Raw genomic sequence first — 26,469 nt, 5'->3', positions numbered from 1 at the left:
GAGGCCAGCGTAGTCTACAAAGCTAGGACAGCCAGTGCTACCTAGAGACACCTTTTCTTAAGAAAACCAAAAATAGGGGTTGGGGATTTAGTTCAGTGGTAGAGCGCTTGCCTAGGAAGCGCAAGGCCCTGGGTTGGTCCCCAGCTCCGAAAAAAGAACCAAAAAAAAAAAAAAAAAAAAAAAAAAAACCAAAAATAATAATAAATAAAACCCAAGACGTCACAATTTGAGGCTGTGTATAGATGGGGTGGGATAGACTATCACGCAATGGTCGGTGCAGTTGACTTGAATGCCCTCTTTTGTCACACTGTGGTCCAGGTGTGTAGGAAGGTGGGCTTCACTAGGATTATGTTGAACATGTGTGTTTCTAGCTCTTTTTCTATAAAGCAGCCCTTCTATAACAAATGAGAAGCATTTCTCCTGTATACTATTAACTAGCAAATACACGGTAAGTGTGCAGTTGTAGCTTGGACTGACATAGGGGAATGTTGTCAGAAGGTGGCCTTGAAAGGGGCCGTCTCCTTTGCTGTTTTCCTGTTTTATCTGCTTAGTTCACTTCTCCCCTCTCATGCTACCTCCCCATTTGTAGAACTGCAGGTTTCCTTATTATGAGAAATCCAGGTTTTTACCTAGCAATCCTAAGCACGTGTCTATGGTTAGCTCTACAGGCACTGCCAATATTGTCAATAATAAAGTTGAACCTGGAGGTAAAATTTTACACACACACACACACACACACACACACACACACACACACACACACACACACACACACAAATGTGGACCTGATGGATTAAACCATTGAACTATTTGCCACAGAGATTTTTAGCCTCCTAAGTGACAGAAATGACATGCAGTGTCTGGACACCAAGAGCAGATGCTCATGTGCTTTTATTGAGAGCCTTTGTAATAAACGCAGATATTGGGGTTTAGTGTGATTGTGGCGTTAAATTGAAAGAAAAATAACAAGCAAACAGGCAAGTGAATATCTCACCACGTGTGCCGTAGAGATGTTTTAACATTTTAAATTTTTTTTTTTTTTTAGGTTTAGGTACATGAATGTTTCCTGGGTTTATCTCTGGGTGCCACAAGCCTGCCGTGCAGCTGCAGAGAACAGAAGAGGAGGCTGAGTCCCTTGGGAACTGGAGTGAGGCTGGGTATGAGCCACCATGGGTGGGGGCAGAGAATCAAACATGGGGCCTCTGCAAGAGTGCTCTGAAGTGCTAAGCCATCTCCCCCCCCCCGAAACTTTTTTTTTTTTTTTTTGGTTCTTTTTTTTTTTCCGGAGCTGGGGACCGAACCCAGGGCCTTGCACTTCCTAGGCAAGCGCTCTACCACTGAGCTAAATCCCAACCCTGAAACTTTTATTTATTAGTGTTACTGAACATATATGGAGGTTAGAGGACAACTTTGTGGAGTTGGTTCTCTCGTTTTATATTTATGTAGGTTCTAGAGTGTAGTTTTCAACCTTTCTAATGCTGCGACCCTTTGATACAGTTCCTCACTCACATTGTGGTGACCCCCAACCATAAAATTATTTTTGTTGCTACTTCAAAACTGTGATTTGCTACTATTATAAATTGTAATGACCTCTGTGAAAAGCTCATTACGACCCATTGAGAACCAATGTCATATATATATATATATATATATATATATATATATATATATATATATATATATAGGAACTATTTAGTTTTTGTGAAATGGTGTGATCCTGGTATCTAAATCCTCCTTTGGGAATACTGTGACAGGGTCTCATGGAGCCCAAGCTGGCCTCGATATATAACCAGGATGACCCTGAATTCTTGCCTCCCCATCCCAAATGCTGTGATCATAGGCACATGCTACGACCCAGCTTCACCTTTCCTTATTGAAGCCAAAAGTGTGACTGTTTCCACTCCTGGAATAACTCCATTCTGCCCTAGGTGTACTGATGACACCCACCCACCCGTGCCTGTCATTCTTAGTTCCCACCATTTTGTAACCCAGAACCTTCAACTGCTTGACCAAGCTGCCACCCGAACTCCCACCATTTCTAATCCCGGCTCTTTGACTAATCTTTGTAAGAGATGACTTTTTGTTACTGCGTATATTATACAGCGTTTTGGACCTGAGAGTCCAGATAGTATAGCAGTTTTGGAGACTGGAAAAGCAGCAATCGTCCCTAACTGCTGGACCATCTCTCCAGCCCCTGGAAGGGTTCTATTTTTTGAGACAGAGTTTCCCTCACGACAAGTCCCTACCCCCTCCCTCTCTCCCCACAACAGTGTTTTCTCTGTGTGACAGCCCTAGGTGTCCTGGAACTCGATTTGTAGACCAGGCTGGCCTTGAGCTCACATATCCACCTGCTTCCTGAGGACTGCAGCTAGAGGTCTGTGCCACCTCACCAGGCTGAAGAGTAATTTCTAAAGGACTACACAGATGGTCATGTCGAGTCGTTATACACTTGCTGAGCAAGTTACACTACTCTAATCAGCACTAGCTGTTTCTTTAGGAATTAAGCTCTTGCACAGATGGAGTCAGGGAAAACTACACACATGCAAAACAAACTTTTAAGAAGGCTGTCAGTAGTAGCCATTAGCAACATGTAGCTACGTGTAATCTAGCCACTTATGGGTCGCACAGTAGGCACTCCTGGCCTACAGTTACAACAAAAATAATTTCTACCACAAGGTTAAGTTTTACTGGGCAACAGAAGGTCATTAAATTTCTAATTTTGACACAAACACCAAAGTTCCCCATAGGCTCATGGGTTGAATGCAGTCTTTAGTTGATTGTGATATCCGGGGGGGGGGGGTTGAGGAACTTTAGAAGGCAGGGCCTCGGTGGAGGAGGTAGGTCACCGGGGGTGCACGAGCACGTCTGTGAAGTTTATACCTGGTCCCAAGTGTTCTTTGACTGGTACGTCAAGAACAGCCTCTTCCATCACATCTTTGTGACATCCCTTCCAAGGTCCCTGGGACAAACAACCGCAGACCAAAATCTTGAACAAATCCTTTAAAAATATACCATTTTTCATAGAGATTTTGATTTTTCACACATTTCAGTGTGTTCTACTTTAAGTAAACTAAGGGTGGCCTTTTGTTGTTTCGAGACAGGGTCTCACTATGCATACCAGGCTGACCTCAAACTCACAACGATCTGCCTGCCTCTACCTCCCAGCCCTGGGATTCAAGGTGTGTGCCACCATGCCAAGCCTAAGGCTGGCTTTAACACAGAGGACTAGGTGTCAGGTACTTGTGATGAAACTCTGGGTGTAGACTGCCTTATGTGGTAGATGATGCCCCAGGCTCCACTCTGTAGAACCGGCTCTCCCCACTTCACTGCTGGGATCTTAGGGGGCAGCAGTGGTGAGCAGGGGGAGGACAGGCAGTTCTTCACTCTCTTGGGGTGAGGTCTTCCCATGCTCTCAGGAGCTCTGCCCCCATTGCTTTCTGCACTTGAGGCACAACTTTGTTTCCCACGTGCACTCTGTTCCTGGAGCTCAAGGGACCCAAATCTATGGCTGTGGTTCTAAGCTGGAGCACAGAGTCTCCAGCATTCTCAGGGTGAGTGTGCTTTCCAGAGACCCAGGCTCATTGTGTCGCAGCCTGGAGAGCTTCTCAGACTCTGGTATAACAGTGCTTTTCTGGAGACGCTGCTCCTGTCTGCACCAGTGTAACAGATTACTAGTAACTCCTCTGGAAATGGTTAAATCTTAAAATCACTTTTTTCTTGAATGAAATTTCTTAAACTTTCATTGAATTTCTATTCTTGAGAATTATTTCACTCTAGAGTTTAGTAGCTGGGGGTGGTGCCACACTTCTGGAACCTTAGCACACAGGAAGCAGAGGCAGGAGGATCATGATTTTGGGGCTAGCCTCTCTCCTAAAACCTAAGGATTTCTCACTTTTTCAGGCAGTATTTATGGGATGACTAGAAAACTACACAATAGCTTCCACTACTGCTATAGCTCGGGTCACCGATCAGAGGTTGCCTACGGAACATGGAACCCTCATTTCAAAGGCCTCTGCAGTATTTTCCTCGAGCACAGCTATTTCTGATTTGGCCCAAAGCCATCTGGACACAAGTTTGGATAACACTGTGGCTAAGAAACCAGAAAAAGGAGGGGGGGGGACTAGGAAGGTTGCCTAGGGGTAAAAAGCTTGCTGTACAAACGTTGGGACCAAATTCTGGTCCTTTGTGCCCATATAAGCTGCCTATGGTGGTACCAAGTGTAACCCCAGCATGCGGGTGGGGGTAGAGATAGGTGAGTCCTGGGTCCCACTGGTCTGTTGGGCTAATCTACACAGCAAATTTTAGGTTCAGTGAAAAGATCACCTTTCTTTGAAGAGAAATGCCAAAAGCAGGCAGTGCTCTTTAGATCAACAGTTTAAGAGGAAACTCTGAGACCCCCAGTTCAGCAGCCCGTGTAAGTTCCTTTTGCCCATGTGCGGGGACCTGCCCTGCTCAACTAGAGAAAACAGTGTCCCTGCTTGGTGATGACTAGTGCTCTTCTTCCCAGAGCTGAGGTACTCACTTGGGGGTAAGGGCAGCTTCACTGTGCCTGTGTTATTAGAGTCATGGATCACACCCTCCACCTTAGAGCAGTATGAGCTGTGCTTTCCTGTCTATGTAAGCATGCCAGTGCCTTGCAAGCCAGTGAGTGATTTACTGTCTATGCTCTCAGTTGAGCTTCTTGAAGAAAAACGGCTTTTCCCTTTTTTCTTTTTTCTTTTTGCATCCACATCCCGAGTGGCTAGCTAATACCTGCATATACTAGGCACTCTGTGAGTGGATTGTAGCTGGTCTTTGCTACTTTCTGGGTTCTTTTTTCCCACCCTTTATTCTCCCTTCTACCAGGTTTCAGCCCCTAACACTAGATAGGAAACAAGGACGGAGGGGAGAGAGGAATTAGGAAAACCCCCGAGTCTAATCTCTTTCCGTTTGTTTCCTTGACCACAGCTAGAAAACCACAAGTAACCTCCCTAAACGCCTAAGAACCATTCTTCTCCCCCACCAGCATTTGCGGACCCTCTGGAAAGCGCCCAGAATCCCAAATGTTATGCAATCGCAGAAATTGTCTGCAGCTGGCAAAATCACTACTCTGCTAGAGCACGAGACAAATCAGATAGCTGCTGCGGACAGTCGGAAGCAGCCCCGAGTCCCTACGCCTGGGATTAAAACACAGGCACATCACTACAGTGGACTGTTCTGTGGAAGACCTCCACTCTGACTCTGGAAACGGCACTCTCCACCCCAAGTGAGATCTGTTAAGAAGTGTAGAGGCCCTTTCACTGTCTATTATGGCAGCATGGAGTGTCCAAGCCATTGTCTTTTCCTGGATCCTTACAGGTTAACTCTTAACACATTTCTGCTTACATTTACAATGGCATCTTCTTTAAAATTGAAAAAAAAAATGTGTTTTGAGTGTTATGCCTTGCCTGTCTGTGCACCACCTACCTCACAAAGGCCAGAAGAGGGTGTCAGTTCCCCTGGATGGTTATCAGTGCTTAGAATCAAACCATGGTCCTCTGGGAGACCAGCAAGTGCTATTAGCTGCTGAGCCCTCTCTCTAGCTCTCTACTGACCAGTTGGACGAGGGCCTACAGATCTGGCCACTGATGTATGTCTTGCCACATTGGTGGCCTTGGAAATGAGACTCAGTGTTGCTGGGTGGGGTTTTTCATTTGGTTCTGGGAGGTACTTTGTAATTAATACAACAGTCTCTGGAAATCTGAAATAGAGGAAGGTCAGTTGTTTGATGCATGGCGATCAGCCTTCACTATCCTCACACTGGCTATCCCAGAGCAGAGCTGGAGGACCAGCCAACAGAACGGTCAGCAAGCTGGAAAGGCCCAGGGATCCATTACTGCAGACCTTGCATGTCCTACACAGTTCCAAATTTGCAAACAATAATTTAGGGCTAGGCTTCATTCTCTTTCCTTTGTATTCTAATGTGGGAACTAGAGGAAAACAGGACCATGGGTTCTCCGAGGACAGCAACAGTCTTAGTCCATTCATTACTTGAGGGGGAAAAGGCAGAGACCTGTTGGTTCAGAAAAATGTTCTTACTAGGATTCTGCGTTCCAGTGCAAAGTCAGACACTTGCTTCTCTTTTCTCCTCTTCTATCTATTCTGGCCTATAGCAATTAGAGTTTAGGAGCACTGGGTGGGAGTCCAAGGCATGGTCCCCAATATCCAGCTTCAGGAAAGAGGGGTGTTGAAGAGGTTTTAGATCCCAGCCTGCGGTACCTGAAACATAAGGAACACTAAACAGCCTCCACTAGCACAGATGGGCAAGCAAGGGGCAATTCCAGCCACATAGTAACCATTCCAGGACTCTGCTTTTTCCTTTCTTCATTTTTGTCTTTTTTGGTCTTCTGAGACAGAGTTGTTTCTCTGTCTAGCCCTAACTATCTTGGTGCATATTCTGTAGACAGACCCGGCTGGCCTTGAACTCAGAGATGCATCCTGAGTGCTGGGATCAAAGGCAGGCATCATTCCTCCTGGTTAGGACTCAGGACTCAGCTCTTTATCTGAGCGGTGCTGGCTAGTGTTAGGTCCACTTGACACAAGCTAGAGTCATCTGAGAGAAAGGAGCTCAATTGAGACAATGCCTCTACAAGATCAGGCTGTACACAAGCCTGTAAGTCATTTTCTTAATTATGATTAATGTGGGAGGGCTCAGCCATTTATGGGTGGAGCCACCACTGGGCTGGTGGTTTCACTGTTGAAGAAAGCAGGCTGAGTGAGCCCGAACGCAGGGACCATCTATCTGTAGCCGCTGCATCAGCTCCTTCCTCCAGGTGCCTGCTCTGAGTTCTTGCCCTGATTTCCCTTCAGGAAGGATTGTGAAACCGAAGTAAAAGTGAAATAAACCCTTTCCAACCCAGGTTGCTTTTGGTCAAGGTGTTCGTTCCATCACAGCAACAGAGAGCCTAATTCTTGTCTGCACCAGAAGTCTCCACACAAGAAAAGCCTAGGACAGCAGAGTAAGCCTGTGCATGCTCTGTGGGGACTCTGAAGTAACAGCGCATGCACAGGTAAAGTCTAGGCACACCTCAGGAATCAAACCCCAGCAGGGAATAAACACCGTGTCTCTTCCTGGTCACAGGGTGTGTCAGGCATCCTGTCTCACACTTACAATCCCAGATCTTAGGAGACTGAGGAGGACTGCTGTATCTTCAGGCTGGCTGGACTGCACAGTGGGGTCCAGGGCTTCTTGGGCTATGAGTAAAAACCCTATCTAAAGAAAATTCCCAAAACCCAACCCCAACTCCCAAACCAAAAAAGGGCAACATTTTCCTGCTTTAAGCTGTAAATAAATTAACCAATCAGAACCAAGTTGAAATTGAAAGGCGTTAAAAGCAAACATTTTCCCCCGCTGGCTTGCTTTAGTTTTATACTGTCTGGCTGGCTTTCTTTCTCTACTAATCCAGTAATCATAATCCTTCCTTTTCTCGGGATAGTGCGGTAAACAGGGTCTCTCTGTGTAGTACTGGTGACCTGGAACTCGCTAGGTACGAGAGACAGACCTTCAACTCACAGAGGTTCACCTGCCTCTGCACCCTGAGTCTGAGAGTAAAAGTGTGGTAATTCTTGAAGTCTATGCTCATGCAGTCTTTATTAATTAATTAATTAATTTCCCCCTCAGGGTGGTAATCGCTTCATGAAAAGTTTCTCTAATACAGCCCTAAGTCTAACTGGAAAAAAAAAAAAAGAGTCCCTAACCATATTGTATTCCCAAGCAAACACCAAGTTTTAGCATTTTTTCAACAGGGTTTAGATATTTAGAAAATTTAAATATCACTTTCAACTCCTGAATTTTATGGTGTTGTTAGCCAAACGTTTTCTCAATCACTAATATCTTTGAAGTGTGTACACAATTAAGCAGGGAAAGTAAGCATGATTAAATTTTGAGGGCTTTTTATTGTGAAAATGAATTTTAAAGTTATGAAAATTCTAAATCAGTCTATACCTCACAGAGAAGGGAGTGACTACAAAAGCTGGCATTACTAGCATTTGTATAACAACCTGGGAGGGCAAAGAAAGCCAAGGCTCTCTTACAGAGAGCGATTTTTTTTTTTTTTTTTTTTTAGATGGACTGTACTTGGTCCGCCTCTGGAATCTTAACATCCCACAGTCTTAAGATGAAAACTCTGTTTAGTTCCAAAATCATGGATGCTAGCACAAAAGCTTACTCTCCTCTCTCCTTTTTAAAAACAAAAGCAGGAATGTTTAAGAGAAATAGAAAGCAGGATGGGGAGTCCGCATGGCAAAAGGCTGGCCCAAGCAGACCAGCAAACAAGAAACCACAACAAAAATAAACCCAAACCTAAACAAGTGAATGAAATATATATGGAATGTAATCTTGTTAATAAAATACAAGGGACAAAACTCATGCTCAATCTTGTATACTAGCGGTGAATTACAAAAATGTGATTATTTTGGGGACAGTATTATTTAGCGAGGCTTTAAAGTGCAACCCTAATTTCTAAATGACATGTAATCCTGGCCTCATCAATAATTTTATACATAAGAGGCATAACTTACCAGGTTGTAAAAAAAAAAAAATTAAAGAAAATCCATCAAGGCACTAAGAGCATTTCATCTGTCTACATCACATGGGCCTGTGTTTGAGACTGTTGGAAGAATGGGGTGTTATGATCACGGTACATGGTATACACGCATGAAACTGTCAAAGAATAAAAAGTATTCTTTAAGGGAAAGAAAAAAGAAACTATGGAATTCAGTTTGCCCCTTCTCGAAAACTCTGATGGGGACTTTGAGTCTGCATGAATTTGGTGATCAGTAGCGCTGTGAGACGGACGGGTCACTCCTGTGTCTAGTGCACCCCGCTCCAGCAGCGGCTTGTCCAGAAAAAGAACAGATGAAAAATTGGAGGTAAGGGAAAAAACCGCTCCTTTAAACTTTTTTTTTTTTTTTTTTGGTCGATAAGGTGTCTTGCCCAGGCTGGCTTCCAATTGGATGAGATGACCTTGAACTTCTGATCCTCTAGCCTCCGCTTCCAGAATGCTGGGCTTACAGCCTGCGCAACACGTAGGAATCGAACCCTGGGCGCGGAAGATGCCAGACAAGCACTGTGCCAATTGAGCCACAGGTCCAGGTCCCCTTCGGGCGACTTCTCGTTCAGGACGTTTGGTCCCGGCTCAGCATACCTACGGTCCGCGCCTGGGTTTGGCGGGACTCTCGCGGCCCCAGTGGCCTTCTTAGGAGCCCCTGAGGCAGTCCACGTCCGCTCGTCTCCGGAGGGCGGCGCACCGCGGGGAGGCTTGCGGCTCTCCGGGACTCTCCTCAGCGGGGTTCCGACGCGAGGCCCTGAAAGTCCTACCCCGGGAGCGACGCCATCTTGTCGCTGCCGTCCTTCTCCTCCTCTTCCTCCTCCTCTTCCTCAGCCGCTCGCGCTCCCAGGCTCCTGGCTTCCCCGCCCCGCCGCGCGACACACGCGGCGGAGGAGGGGCGCAAGCTGCCGGCCACGCCTCCTGGGCCCGCAGCCCCTGCGCGGGCGGAGCCGGCCTCGGAGGCCCGCGGCCTCGGGGCGCAACCTGCACGGCCCAGGCGCCTCCCCGAGCCCGCCCGGCTGCGGCCCCCTAAGGGCCGGACAAGCCAAGCAGCGCTCCGCCTTCTCCGCCCCGCCGCCGCCCCGGGAGCCCGGCCGCGGCCCGGCGCCGCCTCTTCCGCCTCCCGCGTCCGCGCGGGCGGGCCCGACGTCAGCGCCGCCCCGCCCGGCCCAGCTTCGGCCTCGGCCTCGCAGCGCGGCGGCGGCGCAGGTCCCTCCCCAGACATGGCCCTGGGAGGCGGCAGCATGGCGGCCGCGGCGGCCGTGAGCGCGCCCCGGCCAGCCCCAGCCCGCCCTGAGGCTGCCCGCGCCCGCCGGCCGCGCCACGGCCCCGCCGCCCCCGCCCCGCCGCCGCCGGCCCCGCCGCCCGCGCGCGCCCGCCTCGCCGCCGCCATGGGCGTGCAGGGCTTCCAGGACTACATCGAGAAGCACTGTCCGAGCGCCGTGGTGCCGGTGGAGCTGCAGAAGCTGGCCCGGGCAGCCTGGTGGGCGGCGGGCGGCAGCGGCCCCCGCAGACCCCTTCGCCTGCTGGTGGATGCCGACAACTGCCTGCATCGCCTGTACGGTGGCTTCTACACCGACTGGGTGAGCGGCGGCCAGTGGAACCACATGCTCGGCTACCTGGCGGCTCTGGCCAAGGCCTGCTTCGGAGGCAACATCGAGCTCTTCGTCTTCTTCAACGGCGCGCTCGAGAAGGCCCGGCTGCACGAGTGGGTCAAGCGGCAGGGTAACGAGCGCCAGACAGCGCAGCAGATCGTCAGCCATGTCCAGAACAAGGGCACGCCACCGCCCAAGGTCTGGTTCCTGCCTCCGGTCTGCATGGCCCACTGCATCCGCCTGGCGCTCATCCGCTTCCACGTCAAGGTGCGGTTGGAGCCGGTTGGCTGGGGTCTCTTAGGGCTGGGTCTGGGGTCTCTTTGGGCCTGAGTCAGGGTCGGGCCTGGTGCCCTTTGGACTATGATTCCCTTCGGGTTTGGGTCAGAGTTGGGTCTGGGGTCACTTGGACAGGAGTTACAGTTGGGCTCCAGGCCTCTTCGTGCTTGTGTTTGGGCTGGGCCTGAAATTGCTTGGTTAGCGATTGGAGTTAAGTCCGAGGTTCCTTCGGCCAGGGTTCGGGGCTTGGCCTAGGGTCTTTTTGGGCTTGGGTTTGGGTTAGACTTGGGGACGTCTCTTGGGCCGGTGTCAGCACTGAACTAGTTCCGGGAAGCCCAGCCTGGCCCACAGTGAGACTTGGGTGCTCCTGCCCGTGGAAGGCCTCAGAGCAGGCCTTAGTGTCCCTCAGGGCCCCTCTTGAGACACAGCGTGTCACCATGCTCTGGCTTGCTGCAAGCTCGGCAGAGGGGGCCTGGAGCAAGATGGATGTCCGAGGCCTTTAGGCCTGGTGTGGTTGAAGTCTGTCCACAGCATTCCTCCCTACTCTGGCCTGCTGTGGGCTCATAGATTTGTTCATGGGACACTTGAGGTTGGTGGACAGACCCTCACCCCAAGTGGGATTGGTGGTGTCATCTCCCACATCCTCCGTCTTTCCCCTCCTCTTGGAGGCAGGCAGGCTACCCACTGGCCTTAGCCTTAAGTGTATACCCATCTGTCAAAGTTAACCCGCCCTTTCCCAGCAACAGGTTTATCTGGGAAGTCTGTAGAATAAACGGGAGTAGATTGCCTGGGCCTTAGGCACAGGAAGCTTAAACAGCCTCCAAAGCTGTGGGAGAGGAGGAACCTTGCGTACAGACCGGTGCTGGCCTCTTAGTTCTGAAGGCAGGTACCCTGCTCCTCTACCTTTAAAAATGTACTGTTTGGAGAAATTGTCTACGGTAACATTTTGGCTTTAGATTTCAAGGTACTACTGTAAACTTGCTGAGATGGGCTCTTGTCAGTTCTGTGACTTTTAAAGTGGCTCCGGTCTGCATGTCTACTGTGAAGGTAGTAGTTCAGAACCGGGAAGAATTTGGGGGTCGTTTGGCATAGGCAGGGGCTTGTGAGAGCTGTTTTCCTGCTGCACAGGAAGTGTTCAGTGACCTTCAGCAGCCCTGATTGGTGGGTAAGGAGAGCTCCACATTGTCAGCCCTCTGCTGTCCCGTTGGCAGATGGTTCTGCAGCCAAAATTGGGCCAGAGAACTTAAGGGCCCGAGGTTGACTGAAAGCTGAGCACCTAACTGATCTTCAGCTTTGGTAGCTTGCATTTTCATGGTTAAAAAAAAAAACAAAAAAAACCAACCAAAAACCACTTATTTGGGTGCGGGGTACAGGGTGAGGCTGCTTCAGTTTTTAAGACTTGCCACACTGTCTTCCAGCTTGCCCTTTCTTTGGAAACTGAGCTTGAGTTAAAACTTTCAGCATGCCTCCCTCTTCCTGATCATCCCTGCTGGCAGTGGTGAGATGGTGGTAGTTAAGCCTAAAATGATTGCGGAAGTCCCACCCAGGATCCCGTTGCAATTGGTGAAGTTGTGTTTAAGTCTGTGGGTGGAGGCTGCTGGATGCTTGGTGATTGGCCCAGGAACATGGCAGATACACAGCGTGTCATTTCTCAGGGAGTTCGTGTGAGAGGCAGTGCGTGCCTCTCACTTTTTCTCTGTAGCCTGGGGCTCTTGGAGGGGGAAGTGAAGCTGTTTCTCTGTGATCTACCTCTAGTGGACAGCCTGAAAATGGTCCTGGTTTAATGTTGCTTAGTGATGGGAAGTAACATTTAAGACAAAATGAGCCTTAGTACCTGCTTTTGCTAACTGCACAGGGCTGTAGTTTTACTCAGCTAAGTAAAACATTGAATATTACTTCAGATTAGCACCTCCTCTGTGCCTACCCTCCCCGGCCTTGTGTGTGCACACGTGCGTGCTCATTAGACAGTGTTGTCTTTCCTGCCTGCTCTCTCTCTCTCAGCCTTCTCTAGCCTTTGCAGATGCAATTCTGGCAATTCTACCCGTCCATTTTCTCAACTCTGAGGAGAGGTGAAGAAGACGGTCTGCTGGAGGCAGGAGCTCCATTAATAGCAAAAAGTGGCACCGAGAGAAGAGGTGAAGCTGTAAAAAATAGCCAGAATTCTGGGAGCTATTTTAAAACAAGAAGCCAGTCCTGTGTACTTTGGTATCCCTGAGGGTAGTTCAGTTATTTATTCTAAAAAGGGTGATTTTGAGGGCCTGGGAGATGACTTAGTGGTTAACAGCATGCACTCTTGCAGAGGACCTGGATGATTCCCAGCACCCTCTGATACTTCAGTTCCAGGGCCTCTGAAGCCCTCTCTGACTTCCACAGGTACACAGATGTGAATGTGGTACAAAACACATAAGCAGGCAGACCATTCAGACACATAAAACTAAAAGTAATTTTTAAAGTAATGATTGACTATACATGTTTAAAAAGGATATTTTTGAGTCATAAAAATTATCTTTGCTGGTCTCTGTTTAAGGGAGTGTATGTTTCTATATGTGTGTCTGTGTTGGATTTTTAAATGTTCTCTGGAGGCTCACAAATGCTCAGTGATGCACTATCACTATATATCTTCCAGAATGGGTGAGCAGCTGCAATTGGGTTGGTATTTGTTTTATTTTATTTAGAATGTGTATGGGTGTTCTGCCTGCATTACGTCTGTGCACCTCTTTTGTGCCTGGTGCCTGGAAAGGTCAGCATAAGACATTGGATTTCCCAGAATCGGAGTTACACATGGTTGTGAGCTACCATGTGGTTGCTGGGAATTGAACCCAGGTCCTCCGGAAGAGGTAGTGCTCTTCCGCTGAGCCAATGGGTGTCTTCTTAATGAAACTTTATCATATAAATACTGGCCTTTGGTCCTGAGAATTTTGTCCTGCATGTGTGAAGCCTAGGGCCCATGCCCGGCACTGCATCAACTGGACATAGTGGCACACACCTCTAAGACTCAGTTCTTGGAAGGTAAAGGCAGGAGGATCAGAAGTTGAGAGTTTTCCTTGCCTGCATAGCATGTTAGTGTCCAGCCTAGGCTCCATGAGACCCTGCCTTAGGCAAACAAAACAAAACAAAACAAAAATGAAGAACAAAAGACACCACCATCACCCAAAAACTAGCAGTTGTGGAGGTGTCTTGGTTGGTAATCCTGCTGTACAGCAAGAAGTTCTACCGTAGAACTCCAGCACCCAGAGAAAAAGCCGAGTGCTGCACCGTGCAGCCCCAACCCCAGTCCGTGCTGGTGGGGTGGACATGGGAAGATGCCCAGGGCTTGCTGACCAGTAAGTTCCATGTGAAGATGCTCATTGTCAACCTCAGGCTTCCTTTTTATTGTTTTTTTTTTTTTTTTTTCCGGAGCTGGGGACCGAACCCAGGGCCTTGCCAGGGCCTTGTGCTTGCTAGGCAAGCGCTCTACCACTGAGCTAAATCCCCAACCCCTAACCTCAGGCTTCCATACAACATGTCCATATACACATGCACACACATGCTTGAAGCCAAGTTCCCAAAGTGTCAGGTGGTTGCCAAACTGTTCTGTTATGGTGATGATAACATTTAAAAATCAAAAGTATACCAAAGATAAGCTGAAATTTTTTACTATATGCAAACTACTACTTTTTTTTAAAAAAAAAAGATAAATAAGATAAAAATTAAAAAAGGTAAAGATACTGACATGAACACCTATGCATATATTATGTTGTGTAAAAGCATTTCTGTTACAAAAATACTGAAGCTGTCTTTTTCACGTTTTCTGGCGTTTTTAAAGAGGATATATTTTATTCATTCATTCCTTCCTTCCTTGGCAATTTCATACGTGTAAGCCGTTTGTGTTGGTCATCTCTATTTCCATCCCCCAGTCCCACTCCCCTACCTTTTCTGGTGTTTTATAAATTGGCAGAAAGTTATACTTTCTGTCATTTTTATTTAGAGAATATCTCTTTGATAGAGTACTAACTACATCTTAAAATTACATATACATTTATTTGGTAATGGTGGGGCATGTTTTGTCGTGGGGCACATGTGGAAGTCTGAGAACAATTGTTTTTTTTCCCATGTGGGTCCCAGGGATAGAACTCAGGTTGTTGGATTTGTGCAGGCGCTTTTGCCTCTGAGCTTCTCGCTGGCCCTAGCTGCAAGTCTCCTACAGGTAGTGAGTGCATCTCTGTGACATCAGGGTTGACTTCTATTTGAGATAATTTTCTTGTGGACATTGCACAGCATTACTTTTAACATGGCATTTGCTGGTCACTGGGAGAGTGGCCTTTGTGTGCCTTGAGTCATGGTAACCTTTGAAGCCTCAGGGAGTGACTTGTGTTTATTTAAAATTCTTGGTGACATTCACTGGCACTGTCTAAACACTTCCCCTACTATCCTGGAGGTGTTGGTGTGAAAGTTTATCCTGAGGTTCCTCAGACCTCATCCTGAGTTCCTTCCAGTGAGGCTTTGCTAAATCAATGCTCTGGTTTGTGGACTCAGCGCTTGTATGAAATGGTGTTCCTGTTTTCAGCCCAGCTAAGAAAACACACTTGCCTTTAGGGATGATGGCCTATTCTTGGGAGTCAGTCGGCCTGGATGTGTACCGGTCCTTGCTCACGGTCACTCTGCCCCTCACTACTCTGTCTCACTGACCACTTTACATGCCAGAAGCAGGCTCTCCTGACTCAGTTACAACTGGAGACTAGTGACCCTGCACAGGGAAGTGCAGGCTGAAGTCCAAAGTCCAGTTTCAGTGAGCACTTTAAGGGTGTGCCTACATAGGGCTCACGCCCTGGCCATTCTGATAGCAGTTTGTTTGCAGTTACAATAGGAGGAGGCTTTCTGTGTAGAAAAAAACCACACATCATTAGATCCAGAGGACTAAGAGCAATTCTCAGGGACCTTTAAGTAACTAGGAAGTACTGGTCACCCATTAAAAATAAATATTTTTCTCTAGTATGTCAGTTTTATAACTATAGTCCTGTGTTTAACAACAGGAGGAATGCATATCCAGGCAGCTTCTTGAAGCATACTTAAATGGAATTAGTGTGGCCTGTAGGCTGTCTATATAGAAAGAAGCCTGTTGTTCTCAGCTACAAACCTGTACAGTGTGTGGCTGTAGTGAACACTGGAGGCAGTTTAATCAACTTAGAAAAGGTCCAGTAGAAAGTTAGACATAGTACATGCTGACACTGAGATGTTCCAGGGTGGACAACTGCAGTTCGCCGTCTTCAAGGGTCAGTGTTTTATAAGCTAAAGCATATTTCATTTGTGCGTGATATATATTCATAGCTAGACGTCTTGAGTTTCTCCTGCCTTTTGATTATTATGAAAAACGAGTAGTGCTTCTATGAATATGGCATGCAGATAGATCTGAACCTCTGGTTTTATTTAAGTATGTACTCAGGAACAGAATAGCTAAGTCACTGACAGTTCCTTTAGCATATATGTACACACACACACACACACACACACACACACACACACACACACATGCGCGCGCGCGCACGCGCACACAGCTATACATATTGGTAGTGTTGGGGAATGCTTGCTAAGCAAGTTCTTTTTTTTTTCCGGAGCTGAGGACCGAACCCAGGGCCTTGCGCTTGCTAGGCAAGCACTCTACCACTGAGCTAAATCCCCAACCCCAAGCAAGTTCTTTTACTAACTTTAGTACATTGTCATATACTTAATTCTTTCAGAATTGCTTTGTCACTGCTACAGTGGCTGCAAAAACTATGTGATTTATGCCATCCTTATATTACTCAGTATTAGTAGTTTTTAATGTGTAAAGAATATTTTTGTGTCTATACTTCTTTTTTTTTTTGAGATAGGGTCTCTATTTAGTCCTAGCATGTCCTGGAACATGCTATGTAGCCTAGGCTGCTTTTGAACTCAGAGATCCATCTGCCTCTGTTGGGGTTAAAGGCTTGCAGCACCATACCTGTAGTTGTCTTTTTAATGTAATGGTCTGTAGTTTGCTCAACCTTTTCAGTTCACATCCCCTCTACCCCTTTTCTCTTTCTCTCCTCCTCCTCTTGTCTCCTTTTTTCTTTTCTCTCTCTTCAAGGGTATCACTTTGTATAGCCCCCGTGGGCCTGGAGCTAACTGTGTAGCCCAGACTGGCCTCAAATTAATGGCAGCATTCCTACTTCAGCTTTCTGGGATTATAGACACAAGCCACCATGCATAGTGGCACAAAAGCCTTTTAGGACTGTGCATCTATATTGCCAGATGTTCAGATTTTTCAAGTAAACCAGAGACCCACATTTTATTTGAAATTATTCCACTTAAAAAATTTCAAGCCAAACCAAACAGGGCTGCTCTGGGCTGGACTCAGCCCTTGAATACCAGATCGTTATTATCCTTGCCGGAATCTCTTCCCTTTTCTGGAGTCCTATCTCCCCACCTGCACCCTTGAACTCTCCTCAGGGCTCAAAGCAATTTCTTGGGGTTGCTAAATTGTGCCTTTCCCTAAAGACCAAAGTCCCTGGGGCTTCCTTGTTGCACACTTTCTTTTTCCTGGTGTCCAGTATCAGCTTTTGTCAGGAGTGTCCCATCCACGTGCTCAGAATATCTGATGCCTGCCAAGCACTCACTGTGCCTTGTCTCCCTCCCCTGCTGATGAGTGGTCCCTCCTCTCCCACCAACCAGCCTTGTTCTCCACACCCTAACCAGCTGGCTTCCTAGTCTGCCTCTTGGCTTCTCATTCTGAATGAATTCTAATTTTATTGTTGCTGTCTCAGGGTGCAGGCCCGATAATTGCCAACCCCTTCAAAGCCTTTCTGGACATCTTCCGAACTCCCCTTGCTGCTACCATTCCTTTTCCCAGTCTGTAGCTTTACTTTATCCAGACAGCTTTGAGCCTCAAGACCACTCCCATCAGTCTCTGCTACTTCAGAGTCACCTGACCATTGTACCCCAACCCATGCTGGTGCCACAGTCTCCCTTACCTCCTCATTCTTCCTCATTCCCGGTGGCCCTGACACAGAGGGCTACCACACAGCTGCTTTGCAGGTTCTGAAACCAAACCACTGACTGCTTACTGGCATTTAAGAAATGATATAGACCAGAATCTAGACATGTAAGCGATACTATGAACACTACTATTTCCTGACTGTCACACTGTGAGGGCGGTCTCAGAGAATGGCCTTAGGCTCCCAGAGTTATCCCAGGTTATTCATCTTGCCCACCACATCTTCAGGGAGGCCTCTGTCATGCTCAGGCTTGGAGTGAGCCATTAGAGTCCAACTCTGTTCAGACTTGTAGGCCCTTCTGCAACCCAGCCATTAGACCTTACTTCATGATTCATACCCTCTCTGCCTTATTTATCTGTTTGGGTGTTCATCCCATCTTTTCTTTTAGTTTCCATCCTATCCTTTACTTTGCTGAACTTTTACTCTCTTCAAAGCCTGTCTCAAATACCACCTTCCTTCCTGAGATGTGTGTGTATCCATGCACATGCATTTGGAGGCCTGAGCAGGACTTTGGGTCTCTACTGTATCAGTGTCCACCTAATTGCTTAGACACTGGGTGTCTCACTGAACCACTAGCTTGTTTAGATTAGGCTAGGTTGGTTGTAACCAGGCTGTACGGAGCTACTGGTCTCTGCCCCTGCAGGCTGGGTTACAGATTCCTGTAACTGTGGGTGCTGGGGATTTGAACTCATTCAGGTCCTTATGCTTGCAGAACAAGCACTCCTACTCACTGAGCTAACCCCAGAGTTCCACCATTTGCTTTAAAGTCAATCAATCACACAAACAAACCAGGGTCTCCCGATGTTTAGCCCTGGTTGGCCTGGAGCTTTCAGAAACTCAGTTGCCTGTGTCTGTCCCTGGAGTGCTGGAGTTAAAGGTATATGCCACTATGCTAGGTCTTGTTTTTGCTTTTTTGAGACAGAGTTTTACTGTGTAGAGGTGTCTGGTCTATAACTTGCTATGTAGACCAGTTTGGCCTCTGCCTCACAAGTGCTAGGATTAAAGGTTTGCACCACGACACCAATACTCACTTTTTAAAATTAAAACATTTACTGCATTTTATATAGCCATACACATTTTATTTTCTTTAAATATTTGGATCAATAACAGTTTATTAAAATGTCTTTTCTTATGCTCTCTTTTCTGTTTCCCAAGGGGCTTAATTCTTTCACTTTTTAAATTTTTACTTATTTTTCGTGTGTGGCTCACTTTCCTGCATATGTGCATAGCTGTACCAGGTGTGTGCCCAGTGCCTACAGAGGCTAGTAGAGGGCATCCAATTTCCCCAGGACTGTAGTTAGAGATGGTTGTGAACTGCTGTGTGGGTGCTGGATAGGTATTGAACCCCTAGTCCTTTGGAAGAGCAGTGTTGGAGAAAGTCTTTCCTGTTAATGTGTAGAACTTTTTTGATGCCATAAAATGATGTATTTGTGAAGACTTGGGAATTCTTAGCTAGAGTCGAGGGATGAGGTAGTTGGCAGTGTCATCAAAGCCCCTGGGGCAGAGGGTGTTAACTGGGTGGAGATCAGGATGCTGTCAAGGTTCTGTAGTGCCCAGAACAACTTCCTGCAGCAGAGTCAGATAATCCCAAATACCAGTAGTGCCAAGACAGGAATCCCTGATGCCACCAAATCCAAGGGTCCAAGGATTCTTAAGTTGTAGGGCCTTTAGGGCTTTGTATATCAGGAGGAGAATTCGGAAATACAGCTCGAGTCTCTAAAATATGTATATGTATATGTATGTATGTATGTGTACACACACACACACACACACACACACACACATCCTATTTTCTACATTACTTTTTTTTTTTTTTTTTTTTTTTTTTGAGCTGGGGACCGAACCCAGGGCCTTGCCTCGCTAGGCAGGCGCCCACTGCTGAGCTAAATCCCCAACCCCTACATTACTCTTATTAGACTACATTACTCTTCATTTTAGTTTACTGAAATTTATACTAATGGAAAGAAACTAACGTGTGTGTGTGTGTGTGTGTGTGTGTGTGTGTGTGTGTGTGTGTGTGTATCTGACCTCAGTATGCAATCAAACTATAGGAGTAAATGTCAAAAGACTGTATATGAAGAGAATTTTTGAATAATTAGGCTATTTTCCAGTGGATCTGTAGACAGAATTCCAAAACAACAAGAACAACAACAACAGAAACCCAACCAACCAAAACCCCAGAGCATTAAACATATAAATCAACCATGACTGGAGCCATGTCACTGTGGTTAAGAGTACATGCTGTTCATGCAGAGGGCCCGAGTTCTGGTCCTAGCACCCACATCTAGCAGCCCACAGCTGCCTGTAACTCCAGCTCCAGGGGAGTGTGGCACCCTCTGTCCTCACTCATATCCAGACGTACATGTACACATAAATAAATAAATAAATAATGGTAAAAATACTATAAGAAAGAAACCAACCATCCTGGCGGTAGTGGCACATGTCTTTAACCTCAGCACGGGGAGGCGGAAGCATGTGGATCTCTGTGAGGTTGAGGCCAGCCTGAACTGCAGAGTGAGTTCTAGGACAGCCAAGGCTACACAGCCAAGGCTACTAAACTTGCTGGACAAACCAAACCAAACCAAACTGAACCAGAGTTAACATACAGTGTTTTAAAACTCCCCAGATATCTGTATAACTTACTGTTTATTTTGCTCTTACTTATTTCCTCCCTGTGGAAAGTAGCTTCTGTGAGGGCCTTGCCTGTCACCCAGCTACCAGAACCACAACACTCCCTGGCTTTCTGCAGTTGTCCAGACTGTGCCGAGTGCACATACCCAGCACTGCCGCTCCCTCCCTCAGGCCTGCCAGGGGAAGTAGAACTTTTCCTGCTCAGAGTCAGAGTTAATTCTAAAGGTGACTGGCTGCCTGAGCTGGCCCAGCCACCTGGCGCCTGGGTTTACCTTGCAGTAATCCTGTTATGTCTTAACTGGGGTGTGCTGTGTTGAGGAGGCCGGGGAATGGGCTTTGCTCTCTCGCTGCAGCACTTTGGTTCCGCATCCTGGGGAAGTGTGGGCTAAAAAGGCATCCATTTGTGCTCTGGCCATTTGCTATTTTGCTGTTATCTCAGGAAAAAACAAAACAAGCCCCCAAACACCGACAAACCCCAAACTACTGTCCACTGTCCTGGGAGAGGGGACAGCCATGCTATTGTCACTTTCCAGTTGGTGCGGTGCAGTGACGGGGGCTCCAGCCAAAGGCCAGCCCTTGAGTCAGTCCACTGTGCTCTTTGTCCTTGTAACCAGAGCCCATTCATGAAGGTCAGGGCGGGCCTGCCTAGACAGCTGGGGGCTGGGGCTCTCCAGACTGTGCCCAGAGCGTTTGCTCTCTGCCGCACCGCAGGATCTGCAGACACTGCTCCAGGGAATCGTATCAATCTAAAATTCTTCTTCTCTGAACTCTGAAAATTAAGATTTTGGCATTTCACATTTTGGATGAATTTTAAATTTTATCACTTATTTATTTAGATATAAGATATTGCTATGTTATAATTTACACTTTATGTGGGTGTCACTGTGCCTAGGTTAGGCTGATTTAACAAAATAATCTTTAAGTTTTAGCTGAGTCATTTGGAAGTTACTGTGGTAGCCTATTTTAAATAGAGTTCATGCGACAGTACTATGGACGCCTCTTTATCAGTTTTGTAACTTTTTCAAAAATATAAAATTTAACTTGCATTTCCTTTTATGGTATATACTCCTTTATTTTTTTTTTTTTTTTTAGAAGTGAAGGAAACAAGGCAAATTTATTGCCAAATAAGCATTGAGTCATACATAACAACCTGCTAAAGAAACTGGAAAGGGAAATAAAAACAATACCCTTTGGTAACTGGGAAAAGACATTACATATATGTGTAATGTTGTATCCACAGGAAAAATAAAACTTGTATTTTTTTAAAGATTTATTCATTTATTATATATAAGTACACTGTAGCTGTCTTCAGACACACCAGAAGAGGGCATCGGATCCCATTACAGATGGTTGTGAGCCACCATGTGGTTGTTGGGAACTGAACTCAGGACCTCTGGAAGAGTAGACGGGTGCTCTTAACTGCTGAGCCATCTCTCCAACCCTATTTTTTTTTTTTTTTTTATTAAATAAGAAGTTATATCTTAGACTTAAGTGCTTATGCCTTCTAAGAATATCAGGAATCAGGGTGATACCTTATTATTATTACAGTTGTAGTATGATATATATGTATATTACATAATTTTTAATTTGCCACCTTATGCATTGTTTGCATATATTTGTGTGTGTATGCTTGTGTGAGCATGTGTGTGAGCATGTGTGTGAGCATGTGTGTATGCTTGTGTGAGCATGTGTGTGAGCATGTGTGCGTGCATCTGGAGGCTGGAGGTTCGTGTTGAGTGCCATCCTTCACTGATCTCTTCCTTGTTGAGGCTCTGGGCTCTCTCAGTTGAACTTGGTCTGAAGATTCCACTAGACTAGCTTGCTCCAGGAATGTCATCTGCACCTTCTGAATGCCGGGATTATAGATGGGCACCATGCCCACCCCACGTGCCATGCGTGCAGCTTTACCTGCTGAGCCAGCGCCCCAACCCCTATGCTGGGGTTTGGGGGAGCTGCTGTACTGTTCTCCACCCTGGCTATGCCACTTTCCATTCTTAACCCCACACATGGGTTCTGGCTCTCCCACTCGCTTTCCTGTGCTTCTTACCTCTGTTTTAATGCTCTTACTTTGTTTTTGAATAGTATCACCCCACTGAACGTGGTTACTTGTTTCTGTTTCCCCGACTGCTTGCCAAAGTTGTGAATCTCTCCTTGCCACTCCTTTTATTCAAAAGAAACACTGCTTGCTGTGCTGGAGTTCTAGGCCAACTCAGATGTTTCCATTGCTTGTGAGACCATTGCTCTCCATTCTTATGGAATAAAGGAGGCATGTAAGATATGCCTAGTCAGCTGTGAGTGTAGCCTCCCCTCAGGAGAAATCGGAATGAATGCTATTGTAGTTAAATCTCCCCCTTTAAAGTCAGAAACAACAGCCCACCTCACCAGAGTGGAATGCTCCATGGTGGGGCTCTGGTTTGTGAGTTGGACTAGAGCTGGAACAGAAGCTGGGGTGAGCTTCAGCACCTAATACTTGATTGGACTTCCGTGGGTATAAGTCAAGGCCTGTTATTGTTTTGTTTTTTAAACAGAAGAATTCAGGTTCTTCTACATCCTCGTATGACCAGGCTAACTTGTATCTTCTCAGATGGCCGGAGGATGGGTTACATTATCCTCTGAGCTATTGCAAAAGCATTCTGAGAAAACTTCTACACTGTTATTTCTCTATGACATATCCTGGTTTACTTAAAGTGAAATACCTCACATTTCAGGTGTTTGCTGTCTGAAATGATTCTGAGTGGGTCACGTGATGTGTCTGATCATCCCAGTTTCCCTGTGAGAACACAGAAGTGCACACATGTTCAGTAGGCAGTTTCCCCACATGGTTATTAGCAGGGACATGAAGCAACCTCCTAGAACAGCTTTCACTAGATCTTAGGAGTGAGTGCAGTCTTCCTCCAGGGTTATCCCCTTGGCTGCTTTTCACAGCAGTTAAGGTAATTATTATACTCGCGGCTAATCCTGGACACTTTTTTTTTTTTTTTAAATATTAAAGGAAGGTTTATTGGGAAGCTGCTTTCAGGGGAGTTCACTGGCCCCCAAGGATTGAAGCCAGGGGAATCTCCGTGGTGAGGACTGGGGAACAGGAGGAAGAGAGAGGGCTCATGCAGAGAGAAGAGAAGGAAAGAGAGAGAGAGAGAGAGGAATCTTGGAAACTTTAAAACACTGCTCTATGAAGTTAGCTTTGATTTATTAGCCTCTCTCTTATCTGTGTGTGGATATTTGTTTGTGTACCACTTGTGTGCCTGGTGCCCATGGGAGCCAGAAGAGGGGATTGGATTCCCTAGCTGCCGTGTGAGTACTAGGAACCGAACTCTGGTTATCTGGAAGAGCAGCCATGATCTTAACTCTGATCCATCTCTATAACTTCTTATTGTTTTTTGTTTTAAATGTGACATTTAGAACCACATAGGCTGGGTGGCGCTGGTGCATACCTTTTATCCCAACACTCCAGAGGAAGAGGTAGACGGATCTCTGTGAGTTTGAGGCCAGCCTGGTCTACAGAGAGTTCTAGGACAGCCAGGACTACACACAGAAACTCTATCTCGAAAAACCAAACCAAACCACCACTACCATCCCCCAAATCCAAAATACTGACGTTAAAAAGATTAACTCTGAGTTCTGTAGTAAGTTGATAGTGGAATAAAAATAAGCATTCTAGACTAAGTAAAAGGTACTTCCTTGAGAGTGAAGATTGCCATTTTGTTGCCACTGAGGTTTTCAGCACTAGCTCTACCTGTCCTGTTTCCGGGGAGGGGTTGTAGTTCCCACCTGCCGCCTCAGGCAGGCCCTGTGTGGGTCACTGGGTTTGTGCCCAGCCGGAGCTGTAAAAGCTCGTTCTTTTGAGTGTGTACAGGAGTTTGGGAGTTTCACTTCCTTGATCAGAGGAAGCTTGCATGTGGTCTCCATGGCTTCCGGCTTGAGATTTCCAGCTCAAATCCAAGTCTGATCCACTTTAGTGAGAGATGGGTTTTACTTTCTTTGTGTGCTCTCTTAAGTAGTTGTGAAGGCTTAGTTCTTTTGTTTATGTTTTCTGGAAGTTAGCAATAACAATCTTCTCAACATCACATCTCATAGGATTCTCATTTAAATTTTTTTTGCATATTATTTTTTTAAGAAAAGGCCCTGTTATGTAACCCAGACCGTCCTGGAACTTGCCCTTGCCTTGGCACACTGAGTGCTGAGATTACAGACATGTGCCCCACTTTGACCATGGACACTTCTTCTTTTTCCATGTCGGGGTTTGAATCTAGAGAAGGGTTTCTCAACCTTTCACAGGGGTCACCTCAGACTATCAGAAAACACAGATTTACATTATAGTTCATAACAGTAGCAAAATTGCATTTATGAAGTAGCCACAAAAATAGTGTTATGGTTGTGGGTCACCACACATGAGGGTCCCAGCAGAAGGAAGTTGAGAGCCACTGCTCTCGGCTCATGCTTGTTAGGTAAGGACTCTACCATAGGCCTTCACCTCCATCACACAGGGTTATTTACTTACATGTGTGTCTGCTCCTCCTGATTGCAGAGTGAGCTCTCCTAACCACTGGGTCATCTCTCTAGCCTCAAGCTTCGTAGTTTTTACTTCTAAAACTGAAATTAACAAATTTATGAAGCTATAGAAATATAAATGTCATTGTATTATTCCCCGGCTTACTCATGGAAAAGTAGAAGCAAAAGAAAAGGGAAAAGTAATGGAGCCCTGATTACCAGAGGAGGATGGGCTATAATTCTGTTTGTCCTACTCTGGCTCCCCAGCACTGAAGCTTTCATGCTTGATATGTGTGTTTACATGTATGTGCATTAGTGTACGTGTGTGTGAGTGTGCGAGCACACGTGCATGTGGAGGTCACTGTTCCGCGTGTTTCTCTCTACCTTATTTTTTGAGGCAGGGTCTCACTAGTGCTGCTGGCCGTGAGCTCCCGGGTACCCCTGGCTCTTCCCCCCAGGGCTGGGATCCCAGAACTTTTTTTACATAGATTTGGGGGATCCCAGCTTAGGTTCTTATACCTATATGACAGGTACATCACCTGAGCCATCTCCAGAGATCCTAATTTAAAATTTAATGTAATTTATTCATTTGAGACAGTATCTTATGTAGCTGGGGCTGGCCTTAATCTCTTGGTCTTCCAGCTGCCACTTTCCAAGTGCTGGGGTCACATTGGGCACCACCATGTCCGGTTTCTTCATTTGTAGTGTTGGATGGTTGACCGCCTACTGTGTTGCGCTCTCTGTCTTATTCCCTCTCAGACCCCCACTTTGTGCTGTTTGCCCTGGGATCACATCCATGGCTGGGCCTTTTATTCACTATTCTTTGCTTAAAGCTTCACAACTTGTTTACTGTGCCACTGTAAACATTCATCCTTACCTAGCTTGTTCGTTCGTTCGTTCATTCATTCCTGGTTAAGGGCTGGAAGCAGGTTAGTGCTGGGCGAGGGCCTCACATGTGCAATACCCTGATCTATTCCAACGCTAGTACAAAAAAGGAAAAAAGAAGTCTCATTAGAAACACACTCTCTGGTCTTCTCTCTGCTGTAAACTTTGGGGTGATTCTTACATTTTGCGGATTTGTCTCTACAGAAGACAAGGACCTCTGCTTACACATGCATCTTTGTTTTAGAGAAGGCTTGCTGCCTGGTACCCTGGAGGAACTGAGAATGAGAAATGGCCTAGCCCTTGACTTCTCATAGTTGAATTCTTGAGTTACAGGTTAGCGATGTACTCTAGTAGTGACAGCAGCCACAATGGCTGTGGAAGATGTGTGAGCAGCTGCTGTGGAAGGAAGGAGGGGTGACTGCCATGGATGGATGAGCTGAGTTCTAGAAAACGTAGGATCTGTCCAAAGTCTACAGCAGAGGAGGACAAGAGAGTGGGTTGCTTTGATGGTGGGACTGTTCTTTTTTGTTTTGGTCGTGCCATGTTACGCCCTCACCCAGCCACTAACTAACCTGCTTCCTAGTTCTTAACTAGGCTTTCTTAGATTTGTTTACCCTTGTCCTACCCTCTGTCCCAGCTATCTCAGAAAGTTGTGATACACATTCTTTGGGGTCTTTTCCTTTTCAGTCTGTTTCTACAGACATAGTTTTGCACAGCTGTAATTATATTGTGTTCTAAAATGGTTTAATGTTTTAATGAAATTCTCCTCGAGTTTTTCCGTAGAGCATTGCAGCGACTTTCCCTTTTCATAATGTTTAGCTTTCTCCTGTAGAAGTCACTGTTTCTTTTTATGATCCTAATGACTTTTATTTGGTGGATTAGCTGTTTCCTGGAGTAGTTACTAGTCAGAGAACATGGAGGTTTTACAGCTTTTAAAATATATTGCTTACCACTTTTACAGCGCTCACAGCATTATGTGAAAGCTGACAAGTTAGGCCTGACCCCTGATGACCTTCCACTTTCTGGCTCCTGATC

General features: G+C 46.4%; 1 protein-coding gene across 1 annotated transcript in view; it reads left to right on the top strand.

The window, feature by feature from the left end:
* The first annotated feature begins 9,913 nt into the window (after positions 1 to 9,913).
* The window catches only part of LOC116883724 (constitutive coactivator of PPAR-gamma-like protein 1), an 88,815-nt gene continuing 72,259 nt past the window's right edge, over positions 9,914 to 26,469 (top strand). The window contains 3 exon segments of the mRNA XM_032884954.1: positions 9,914 to 10,037; positions 10,040 to 10,085; positions 10,087 to 10,429. Of these exon segments, the coding sequence (XP_032740845.1) occupies positions 9,959 to 10,037; positions 10,040 to 10,085; positions 10,087 to 10,429 (468 nt within the window). The 5' untranslated portion in view covers positions 9,914 to 9,958.

Source organism: Rattus rattus, chromosome 14, assembly GCF_011064425.1.
Source record: "Rattus rattus isolate New Zealand chromosome 14, Rrattus_CSIRO_v1, whole genome shotgun sequence".
Lineage (NCBI taxonomy): Eukaryota > Metazoa > Chordata > Mammalia > Rodentia > Muridae > Rattus > Rattus rattus.
The sequence above is the reverse complement of the archived record's forward strand: the minus strand, read 5'-3'. Positions and strand labels throughout refer to the sequence as shown.